Below are 13290 nucleotides of genomic sequence, written 5' to 3' on the forward strand. Positions count from 1 at the left end.
CCTGATCCTAAAGTCACTAACTACCAGTCTATGTTGTGGGGTATATTCTTCGCCTGGGAAGGTTTTGGCATTTATAAGCAGCCATCTTTCCCTTTTTCTGGCAAGGATGTAGTCGATTTGGCTAGTATGTCGGCCCGATCGTTAGGTGACCAGATGGCTTGTAGGTTTCCTGAAGTTAGTGTTGCAAACCATAAGACTATTCGCATCGCAGAACTCCAGCAGCCTGGTTCCCTCCTCGTTGCGGGAACCATAACCGTAGCCTCCATGTACGCCATGGAAGCCCCCAGCATGTCGTCCAACATGCCCATTGAAGTCACCAGCCACAAAGAGAAGGTCCCTGTCGTTCGTCAATGAGGTGGTCTGCAGTAGGGTGTCATAGAAACGGTCTTTCTGTCCATCGGGTAGCCCTGGCTGAGGGGCATAGGCCGATATAATGGTTGCTAAACTATGATGAAGCACTAATCTAATCTTAAGTATTCTGTCGCATACTTTGACTACCTCGATTACCTTATCTACCCATTTTTCGGCGATAAGTATACCCACACCCCCGACCCCGTCAGTATTCCCAGCCCAGAAAATCTTGTACCTCTGTCCTTTGCCTGTGAGGAACCTAGCAGGACCTCCTCTCCACCTCACTCCTTGAATGCAGCATATATCAACACACCTCCGTTCAAGCAATTCAACGATCTTGCCAGACCTGCCTTTCAGTGTGCCAACATTGAGGGTGCCAACCCTGAGGGTGTGGGAGGTATTGGCCCTAGTAGCTTCATGAACCTGAAAAGAAAACTCGCGTTTGGCAGGATTCATAGACAAACAATAAAACTCAAGTTCAAACCCGAGGAACCTAGCAGGACCTCCTCTCCACCTCACTCCTTGAATGCAGCATATATCAACACACCTCCGTTCAAGCAATTCAACGATCTTGCCAGACCTGCCTTTCAGTGTGCCAACATTGAGGGTGCCAACCCTGAGGGTGTGGGAGGTATTGGCCCTAGTAGCTTCATGAACCTGAAAAGAAAACTCGCGTTTGGCAGGATTCATAGACAAACAATAAAACTCAAGTTCAAACCCGCTTACACTACACTAACATATTTTGCAATGAATGACCACTACCTTTTATGGAAGGAGGTGGGGGTGGCGTAAGACTTTGAAGTGTACATGGGAGACAACAAGGATGAGAAAATTTAGGACTTCCTGTAACGGTAGAGGGGGTGGGAGGGCGGGTGCACCGCGAAAATTACCAGCCATGTAGGGGCGCCTCTTATTTCTTGGAAAAGGAATACTTATTAGTAGGTATAAAATACCTAAATTTGAGAGAGAGATATTTTGCAGATTTATGGGAGATACGTGAGCTAAATTTATCTTAGACATCGATAAGTAAGAGGAGCTATAAAATTATAAATATACGAGCAGTATCGCCCGGCGTTGCTCGGGTTTGTAAGAGAAATAACTATATAAGCATTTTTAGAGAGTTACTTCCCTTATAGATGCCAATTCGGGCTTTCTTAGCCATTTCTGTTTTGGTGTCTTCAAGCCATGAAGTCGTTGTTCTAAAAGAACGCTGGTCTCCTTGACAACGCTTTACGACGTTGATTTTCTTACACTCCCTTCCCCACAGCTTCACGAGGGAGGGAAGAAGGGGGAGAAGCAAACAGGTGCAGGTGTGACCATGGACGCCAACTCCGCCGCCATCGACACACGAAAAATTATGCATTAAAATGGAATAAAAAATGATGTTTAATTATTTTTAAAATCGTAGACTCATCGTAGACGCGCGCTAATACGCAGACGGGCTCGATATGAATCACAACTATAAGATACCCGAATTTGGTTAAACTGCACCGCAAAATGTGGGAGTAGTTAGGAATCTAAATCGAAGGGGACAGACACTCACACAACTACAGTTTTATATATATAGATATATTTATTCTATATTTAACGAGACGTGAGGCTGATCAATAATTAGGGAGGGAGCTATAGGATTATATATATATTTAACACAAGACGTGAGGCTGAAATTTATCTGAGACATCGATATATTGAGATGAACTATAGAATTATATAAATGTATAACACGAGGCGTGAGGCTGAAATAGACAGAGTAAAAGTCATAACATAACAGAGATAAACAGGGATAACTAAAGATCAATCAATTGCACAGAAATATTACTGGTAGGCACGGGCTGAATTAAATTAATATTGCTTAGCTGTGATTCATCTTTCGGTCGAAGTTGACAGCAACAGTTTGAATCAAAAAGTGGGACCGCTGTCATTCAGGCGTTAGTGTATATAGGGTGGTGGTGAAGGATATATATATATATATATAGATAGATAGATAGATAGATAGATAGATAGATAGATAGATAGATAGATAGATAGATAGATAGATCGCCATAATAGATCGTTAGCTCCTACACGCATTTTTTCTCTCCTTGTTTTTTTCTGTGTATCTTTCTGTCGAAGAGCGTAGGCTCAAAACGTAAAAGACTTTTTCTATTTCTATTCCTGAGCGCTATACTAATACATTTGTTTGTTTGTACTCCACCTGCCTTCGTCTTTTGTTTTTCGTAAACCTACCCGTTATATATATATATACACGACGGGCTACTTTCAATTTCTGTCAACCAAATTCACTCACAGGGCTTTAGTCGGCCCGAGGCTTAACTAGAAGACACTTATCCAAGGTACCACGCAGTACACCTGAATCAGGATCCACGTGGATAGGAAGCAAGCTTCTTACCACATAGCTACGCCTGTAAAAGATAATTTATTTTCATACCATGCTTTTATGTTAGTAAATATGTATTTTTCATACACACACACACACACACACACACACACGGACTCACTTGGTTAAGGGTGGGAGATTAAAAACTTGATTACAAATTTTTTGTTGTTGACTAAAGCGCCCAGCAATGGACGACTGCATCAACATTCCATAAAATGAGTTTACAGAGGAAAAAAATTAACAATATCATTGCATGTGACAACGAGGAAAGTATCAGGTGGTCGTTGGATGAGCTAGAAACAACAGCTAGGCCACCCTTAAATCACACACCTTTTCGTCTGAGCATTATTTTGAAATTATGGAGAGAAACAAATTTCATATTTAAATTGTCCGTATTTTAACCATCTTTTTAACCATCTTTTTTTTTTAATGGCCAAAATCGGTACTGATTGGGAGAGGGTGGGGTGAAAAATTCATAAATTTTCAAACCTTTTTTTTTTCATAAAAAGCTTCTTCCCACCAACCACTCCCTATCATTTGCAAAGGTTTAGTGGGGAAAAAATTTGAAAAATCCCCGTCAAAATGAAGAAAAATCTATATGAATGTGATACTCAGGCGCAGGAGTGGCTGTGTGGTAAGTAGCTTGCTTACCAACCACATGGTTCCGGGTTCAGTCCCACTGCATGGCATCTTGGGCAAGTGTCTTCTACTATAGCCTCGGGTTGACCAAAACCTCGTGAGTGGATTTGGTAGACGGAAACTGAAAGAAGCCCGTCGTATATATGTATATGTATATGTGTGTGTGTGTATATGTTTGTGTGTCTGTGTTTGTCCCCCCACCATCGCTTGACAACCGATGTTGGTGTGTTTACGTCCCCGTCACTTAGCGGTTCGGCAAAAAGGTACCAATAGAATAAGTACTGGGCTTACAAAGAATAAGTCCCGGGGTCGATTTGCTCGACTAAAGGTGGTGCTCCAGCATGGCCGCAGTCAAATGACTGAAACAAGTAAAAGAGTAAAAGAGTAAAGAGTCAGAAAGTCTGCCATGGCATTCTATTGCGAAAATTGCCTGACAACATCGGAGTACTCAACCAGTATATAACGTTTTGTATTTTCTCAGGGATGGCAACATTTATATCCGTCATAACCAATACTTCATCGGTTCCGTATACAAGAAAGCTCTGTTTCGCGAATATACAGACGAGAAATTCGACCAAAGAGTTGTGAGAGACAGCAGCGATGTACATCTTGGAGTCATGGGGCCAATAATAAGAGCTGAGGTCGGAGAAACTATTGAGGTGCATTTCAAGAACAAGGCGTCCAGACCATATTCTATGCTTCCCCATGGGTTATATTTTCAGAATGAGGAAGATGGAGAACTTTATAATGCAAGTAATCCAACTGCTGCTTCTAAAGTAATGCCCAACAGTACTTTTAAATATACTTGGAGAGTTCCAGCAAGTTCTGGACCAGGTGCTAAAGACCCCAATTGTATTTCATGGCATTACATTTCGGCTGTGGACCCAATTAAAGATGTCTACAGTGGATTGATTGGTCCGATAATTATTTGTCGAAAAGGTATTTTGAATAATAACGAGAAAAGAAAGGACGTCGATAAAGAATTTGTGTTCTTGTTTTGGGTTTTGGACGAGAACCAAAGTTGGTATTTCAAAGACAACATCAACTATTATGCTCCAGGTAGAAAGAAGATATCTGGTGACGAGGACTTCGAGGAAAGTAAGTGAAGTAGTACTATCTTATATAACACATGCAATGTGTGTGTGCGTGCATGCGTGTGTGTGTGTTTGTGTGTGTGTGTGTGTGTGAGTGTGTGTACGTGCGTGTGTGTACGTGCGTGCGTGCATGCACCCGTGTGTAGATAGACAGACAGATAGATAGATAGATAGATAGATAGATAGATAGATAGATAGATAGATAGACAGACAGACAGACAGACAGACAGACAGACAGACAGACAGACAGACAGACAGATAGATAGATAGATAGATAGATAGATAGATAGATAGATAGATAGATAGATAGATGGACAGATAGACAGACAGACAGACAGATAGATAGATAGATAGATGGACAGACAGACAGACAGACAGACAGACAGATAGATAGATAGATAGATAGATAGATAGATAGATAGATAGATAGATAGACAGACAGACAGACAGACGACAGACAGACAGACAGACAACAGACAGACAGATAGATAGATAGATAGATAGATAGATAGATAGATAGATAGATAGATAGATGGACAGATAGACAGACAGACAGACAGATAGATAGATAGATATAGATAGATAGATAGACAGACAGACAGATAGATAGATAGATAGATAATAGATAGATAGATAGATAGATAGATAGATAGATAGATGGACAGATAGACAGACAGACAGACAACAGACAGACAGACAGACAGACAACAGACAGACAGATAGATAGATAGATAGATAGATAGATAGATATAGATAGATAGATAGATGATAGATAGATAGATGGATGTCCTGCCTGTGTAATGGGAATGTTGTTGTTAGTCATAGTTTTCATAATGTGAGGAAGATTATGTGTGTAGACTATGACCGCACTAAAGTCTAATTGAGTTTTCAAATATTTCTATTAACCTTCATCGTTATATTAACAAATGTATATCGAACAAATTGATGGAACAACGTCCTACGAGCGTCATGCTTAGGAATCTTCTGTACGTATATAATTTGCTAGATATCATTATGCATGTAGTGTAGTGGTTATCACATCTGCTTAACACGCAGATGGTCGTGAGTTCGAAACTCGCTGGAACCTCAAATGACTTTTTTAAGGCGGCGAGCTGGCAGAATCGTTAGCACGCCGGGCGAAATGCGTAGCCGTATTTCGTCTGCCGCTACGGTCTGGGTTCAAATTCCGCCGAGGTCGACTTAGCCTTTCATCCTTTCGGGGTCGATAAATTAAGTACCAGTTACGCACTTGGGTTCATCTAATCGACTTAATCCCTTTGTCTGTCCTTGTTTGTCCCCTCTATGTTTAGCCCCTTGTGGGCAATAAAGAAATTAGATATCATTATGCACGTAGCGCGAACAATCTAAATCTACATATAATTAACTTTTCTTACTAGACATTACAACTTAAGATGTTGGCTTATGTTGATTACGACATAAGTATGTTACTTAAGAAATGGAAAAGGTAAGAAGAAAGGACAACTCTCAGAGACAAGCAGCAGAGATTCCCCTTGACGGTTAGTGGCTCTCTGGTTAGGTTTCATTCGAAAGGCTTTTATAGCTGTAAACCATCGTTCGAGAATCTTCAACCAAACTGTTTCGCTGGGAAAACTCGCATACTTTCTTTGATATTTGCGAGTTTTTCACCATACTAACTGCTAATTAGTCGAGTCATATTTGCGTAGCTGTTAATACCATTTATGAATATACCTTAGTTCTATACTGGGAAAACCTGAATGCCATGGTTCAAATCTCAGCCGGTGTTTGCTATAGCAGGGAACTTTGTTGAAACCTAAAATTATATTAAGCGATGGTTGTCTTAGTATAAAAGTATACTCATAATTTGTTAAAGCAACAGGACTAGGCATTAAACTGTCTAACTTAATGAGATCCTTAAAAATATATAAAACCCCTCCATGATTTTCTTAAGATAAGAATATAAAGCAGGGGTTAGATAATAACGATTATTTCAAACAATCAGTATTTAACATTAATTTCTCATATCTTCCAAATAGGTAATTTATTTCACTCAATTAACGGTCAAATCTACGGCAACAATGAAGGTCTGTTAATTAATGTTGGTGATAAAGTTGCCTGGTATTTGATGTCGTATGGAAGCGAGAACGACGTCCACGTTGTTCATCTCCACGGTCAGACGTTCATAAACAAAGCCGGAATGCGTCAGAGGAGTGACGTCATAACAATTTCGCCTAGCACCACACGCCAGGTTGAATTCGAGGCCACCAACCCTGGTACTTGGTTCTTACACTGTCACGTCAACGACCATATCGCCGCCGGCATGGAAACCGTTTACACAATTCTGAAGAAGCGCTGTATGTATTATTTCACTTCTAGTTTATAACTTCTCTCTCTCTCTCTCTCTCTCTCTCTCTCTCTCTCTCTCTCTCTCTCTCTCTCTCTCTCTCTATCTATCTATCTATCTATCTATCTATCTATCTATCTCTATCTATCTATCTATCTATCTATCTGTCTATCTATCTATCTTTCTAGCTTTTTTATCTATGAGAAAGATAGAGAAAGTTAGTGATAATGAGCTCCTTATTCATTTATCAGCTCGTAATTGCTGACTATGCCTCCCTGAAAAACGCCATATACTGCAACAGCTCATGGCATCCATCAACAGGAAAAGTATTCTATCGTATTATTGCCTTCAAAGAAACACTTTGTTGATAAATTTCAAACGCTTGGTTGCTAATAGCACAAAAAGGCCGCCTTTACTCTACTTGTCCTGTATGCAGTCGCAAAGAAAACAACCCCTGTTTATTCATATTGTGATAAAACCTAGCACCAAATACGTCAAATACAGTAACGCACGATGCACTACCGACATGTTCAGTAAATTATACTCGTGCAATGCGAGTAAAAGACAGCGAAGCGAGATACCCGGATGTGCGAGATACCCGGATGTGCGAGATACCCGGATGTGCGAGATACGTTACTAATTAATTCACAGTCCGCTGTGTGTGTGTGTGTGTGTGTGTGTGTGTGTGTCTGTGTGTCTGTGTGTCTGTGTTTATTCCCTCACAATCGCTTGACAACCGATACTAGTGTGTTTACGTCCCCGTAACTTAGCGGTTCGGCAAAAAAAAGACCGATAGAATAAGTAGTAAGCTTACAAAGAATAAGTCCTGGGGGTCGATTTGTTCGAATAAAGGCGGTGCTCCAGCATTGTCGCAGTCAAATGACTGAAACAAATAAAAGAATGTGTGTGTATGCGTGTGTGTGTATGCGTGTGTGTGTGTGTGTGGTGTGTGTGTGTGTGTGTGCATACATACACATATATGTACTATCACCATGATTGATCGTTAACTCCAAAGGTTTTTTTCTTATTCTCTCTCTCTCTCTCTCTCTCTCTCTCTCTCTCTCTCTCTCTCTCTTGTTTATTTCCTCGTGTTCCTTTCTGTTGAAGAGCGTAGGCTCGAAACCTAAAAGACTTTCTCACCTTCCCGAGCGTTAAACTAATACACCTGCTTGTTGTTTATACACATGTCTTCGTCATTTGTTTTTCTGTAAACTTCAATCGCATATATATACATTTACATAAATTAAATACCAAGGGTAGAAATTAATATTATTAAATAGTATTAATTTAAACCGGTGACCAGTATATATATATATGAAAAAAAACCTCTGAGGACTGCAAATTATATTCAGATATATAAATAAGAGGAAAGACCACTAAGTGGATTCCTTGTGTGCTGAAGATAGACACCAAATCGTCCTACCACGAAAACTATGTTCTAACGAGAACACATATATCGTGGTAGGATGATTTGGCGTCTATCTTCAGCATAGGCATGGTTGTGTGGCAATAGCTTGCTTCCCAACCACATAGTTCAGTTCGATTCAGTCCCTCTGCGTAACACCTTCATGTCGTTTGGAAGCAGCTGTCTTCTAAAAAACCTTGTAAGTGGATTTGATAAACAGAAACTGAAAAAAATCCCGTCGTGCATATAATAATAATAATAATAATAATAATATTAATAATAATAATAATAATAATAATAATAATAATATATAATAACAAAAACAATAATAATAATGATAATGATAATGATAATAATAATAATAATAATAATAATAATAATAATAATAATAATAATAATAATAATAATAATAATAATAATAACAATAATAGTTTCAAATATTACCACAAGGGCAGCCATTTTGGGAGAGGGGATGAGTCGATTACATCGACCCCAGTGTTCAACTGGTACTTAATTTAGCGACCCCGAAAGAATGAAAGGCAAAGTCGACATCGGCGGTATTTGAACTCAGAACATAAAGATAGATGAAATACCTATTTCTTTACTACTACTACTACTACTAATAATAATAATAATAATAATAATAATAATAATAATAATAATGATGATGATGATGATAATAATAATAATAATGATAGTAATAATAATAATGATGATAATAATAATAATAATAATAATAATAATAATAATAATAATAATAATAATAATAATAATAATAATAATAATAATAAACATGGGTGGTTCTTTCAACATCCTTAAACAACCCTTATTCAGGGACCTTTTGAGCGGGATGGGCTACTCAACCTGAAGAAATTTCTAACTGGGCCCCACCTGCAAGGTCATGTGCTGTTTATCTTGATATGAGATCACGATGTCGCGCACATATGGTTGTGATGCATGTGCCTGGTGTACCCTTATCAGACGGGTAGTCATGATGGGTATATTGGGCTTCGTATATTTTACCCCAGTGTCACTTTGATGGCATGAACTGCTCTTTCACTCAATAATAATAATAATAATAATAATGATATAATAATAATAATAATAATAATAATAATAATATAATAATAATAATAATAATGATAATAATAATAATAATAATAATAATAATAATAATAATAATAATAATAATAATAATAATAATAATAATAATAATAATATTTGTTATTGTTGTTGTTGTTTTTCAGCTCATCTGGTAAGATCTTTCAACCCGTTTGGAAACCGAGACTACTAGAGAAAAGGGATCCTTTTGCCAACCATTCAGTGTATGATTAAATATTAAACACGAATGGTTCTAATTACTTTCCATATTAACTTTTATAACCTCGAACATTTTCTATGCAATAAACACATTTTTACAATTTACTTGATCTTTTAGTAAATTTACTTGATCTTTCACTTCAGTTCCATCCATTGTCATCCAGTGTTTGCTTTTCAGAAACCGTGTATTTTAATATCATCATAAAAGATCCTTCCTAACATCGTTACAAATAAGAGTGTGTGTGTGGAGGCACATGGCCTAGTGGTTAGTGCAGCGGACTCGCGGTCGAAGGATCGCAGGCTCGAATCTCAGACCGGGTGATGATGTGTGTGTTTATGAGCGAAACACCTGAGCTCCATGCAGATCCGACAGAAGGTAATGGCTAACTTCTGCTGACTCTTTCGCCACGACTTTCTCTCACTCTCTCCTCATGCATCTAGCAGCTCACCTGAGACTGACCGGCGTCTCGTCCAGGTGGGGAACCTATACGCCAATGAAACCGGGGAAACCGGCCCGTATGAGCCAAGCATGGCACGAGAAGGAACAACAACAACATATATATATATATATATATATATATATATATATATATATATATATATACATATAGTGACGTATATTTGCCATTTGAATATGGCTAACCCCTAAGGGTGGATGCTACTGTAGTTTGTAGCCCCAGGAAGACACCTTCTCCAGCTGGCTATAGACACACTTTCTGTGCCCTATCAGTATTTGTGAAGGGAAGCCATCCTTCCCGTCTTCAACTTATGATACACACGGACTCGAGTTTCAGGGTATTGACCCATCATCGGCGTGTGACAATCATAGTTGTCGACGAGAAGTCAGTTCCCCTCACAAATACATATACTTTTTCCAGTATCGATTGACACTGATATTGAAAAAGTGAAATCAAACAATGATAAATCTCAGAGCGAGTTATAAACAGTTGCGGCAACACATCGTGACGTATATTTGCCATTTGTATATGGCTAACCCCTAAGGGTGGATGCTACTGTAGTTTGTAGCCCCAGGAAGACACCTCCTCCAGCTGGCTATAGACACACTTTCTGTGCCCTATTAAATGGCAAATATACGTCACGATGTGTTGCCGCTACTGTTTATAACTCGCTCTGAGATTTATCATTATATATATATATATATATATTATATATATATATATATATATACATATAGTGACGTATATTTGCCATTTGAATATGGCTAACCCCTAAGGGTGGATGCTACTGTAGTTTGTAGCCCCAGGAAGACACCTTCTCCAGCTGGCTATAGACACACTTTCTGTGCCCTATCAGTATTTGTGAAGGGAAGCCATCCTTCCCGTCTTCAACTTATGATACACACGGACTCGAGTTTCAAGGTATTGACCTATCATCGGCGTGTGACAATCATAGTTGTCGACGAGAAGTCAGTTCCCCTCACAAATACATATACTTTTTCCAGTATCGATTGACACTGATATTGAAAAGTGAAATCAAACAATAACTCTGAGCGAGTTATAAACAGTAGCGGCAACACATCGTGACGTATATTTGCCATTTGAATATGGCTAACCCCTAAGGGTGGATGCTACTGTAGTTTGTAGCCCCAGGAAGACACCTCCTCCAGCTGGCTATAGACACACTTTCTGTGCCCTATTAAATGGCAAATATACGTCACGATGTGTTGCCGCTACTGTTTATAACTCGCTCTGAGATTTATCATTATATATATATATATATATATATATATATATATATATATATATATATATATATATATATATATATATACATACAAGGCCAAACAATTCACGAGAAAAATAATTCTCGAAAAATTAATTTGCTAAGATATTATTAAATTTGTTATTATCTGGAATGACTATTTTAAAAAATAATAATAACAGAATCAATAATATAGGCGATTGCAGGACCAAGAAAAGCATTAAATAGCTGAAGGATTAAAATTAATCAAAGGACATACTAAGTATGTCTGCTTGCTGGAAATAACAGTCAAAACTCTTGTTATCATCATTTTTTATAATAGTCATTCCAGATAATGACAAAATTAATAATATCTTAGTAAATTAATTTTCGAGAATTATTTTTCTCGTGAATAATTGTTTGCCCTTGTATCGAGAGTATTTCCTTACTGGTGACTGTAATTGATTTCGGCGCAAAACGAATTAGTTGCGGCGCAGACTTCAAAACGATAGGTTGGGGGTCTCTATCATTGTAATGCGTACTGAAGAAGCTAAGGCGATATTTTTTTGCCAGTGCAGAAACCGGTCCACGTGACTCCAAATGGTTAAATGTACGTTGGGAGATTTTATTAACCTGATCTGCTTTCGGTTGGTTTCTGTAGTTGTCATCAGTGTTTTTTGCGATTTAAATAAGAGTTTTAACTGCTCTTTCCAGCAGGTAGACATAATTTGATTAATTTTAATCCTTCAGCTCTGTGTGTGTATACATATATATGTATGTATGTATTTAAAGGGCTAAAAAACCACTATGTGGTCAGCCATATGCTAGAAGTAGATCACCTACGAACAAACTACAAAGAAAAGAAAAGAAAATTCAGCGGACACCAGAACAATATGCGGGCAAGACAAATGAAAATTATATAAAAAACAAGAATTAATCGCAGACCGGCGGCTTCGCCTATTAACGAATGAATCACTTACGTAATACCTCGTCCGTAGGGCTCGTCAGTGCGATCGTTCCACAGGTAATATAATTTGTAAAACTAACCACCAGTTTTCCGTATAAAAACAGACACGTGCTTAGTTTCATATATGTATGTATTGTGGCGAGAGTACAACACCCTCTGACGAGAATAGATGGTACCACTACATATAAATAGTAGCGGTCTGATGTGGTGGCAGTTCGTAGCTTGGTCTTCGAAGTCCAGGTACAGTTTACAGTTCGAGTTAGTGTGTTGGAAATATTGATCATTGGTTCGTTACGTGTTTGTTACTGCCGCTGTTTCTATTTTGAATTGTTGTAACACTGTTACAGTGTATTCTTCATCTGTCGCCGACAATATCAGCCGTACTACGATAATGGAGGCGTATGGATATAACATCTGATGACGAGGATTTTTCGAAGCTCACATAGGTTATTTGACAATTTATGAGTCGTATAAATTGTTAAATTATGGAGATCCTTATTAGCTGCAGTAATACAGCTTCAAGAGAAGCAACAGGAACAACTGCAGGAGTTGCAGAAGCAGATATTTTATTTCTTTACAACCCACAAGGGGCTAAACACAGAGGGAACAAACAAGGACAAACAAACGGATTAAGTCGATTATATCGACCCCAGTGCGTAACTGGTACTTATTTAATCGGGCCCGAAAGGATGAAAGGCAAAGTCGACCTCGGCGGAATTTGAACTCAGAACGTAACAACAGATGAAATACGACTACGCATTTCGTCCGGCGTGCTAACGTTTCTGCCAGCTCGCTACAACAACAACAACAGTTAACTGAGTTACAGTCAAGGAAATCCGAAAATTCGTTAAGTTCGTTTACGCCAGACGGCGTGGCGAACTCGATTTCTGAATTCACTTATAATCCAGAGAAGAGTATTACGTTTTCTGCATACTATAGAAGGTACGAAGAAAATTTTAACAAAGATTGCAAGTGGTGGTCAGATGAGGAGAAACTGAGGTTATTACTACGCAAGGTAGCTCCGGCCGAGCATGAAGGCTACTGTAACTTTATATTTCCCAAAATGTCGAGTGAGATTGGTTTCCAAGAAACTAAGGAATTACTATCAAAGAT

The 13290-nt window shown here is 38.5% G+C and overlaps 1 protein-coding gene across 1 annotated transcript in view; it reads left to right on the plus strand.

Moving 5' to 3' along the window:
- The window catches only part of LOC115223189 (hephaestin-like), a 42397-nt gene extending 32783 nt beyond the window's left edge, over positions 1-9614 (plus strand). Inside the window, exons 12-14 of the mRNA XM_036512113.1 lie at positions 3849-4465; positions 6477-6794; positions 9437-9614. Coding sequence (XP_036368006.1) covers positions 3849-4465; positions 6477-6794; positions 9437-9483 — 982 coding nt within the window. The 3' untranslated portion in view covers positions 9484-9614. The remainder of the gene's footprint in view (positions 1-3848; positions 4466-6476; positions 6795-9436) is intronic.
- Positions 9615-13290: the final 3676 nt, after the last annotated feature.

Source organism: Octopus sinensis, linkage group LG22, assembly GCF_006345805.1.
Source record: "Octopus sinensis linkage group LG22, ASM634580v1, whole genome shotgun sequence".
Lineage (NCBI taxonomy): Eukaryota > Metazoa > Mollusca > Cephalopoda > Octopoda > Octopodidae > Octopus > Octopus sinensis.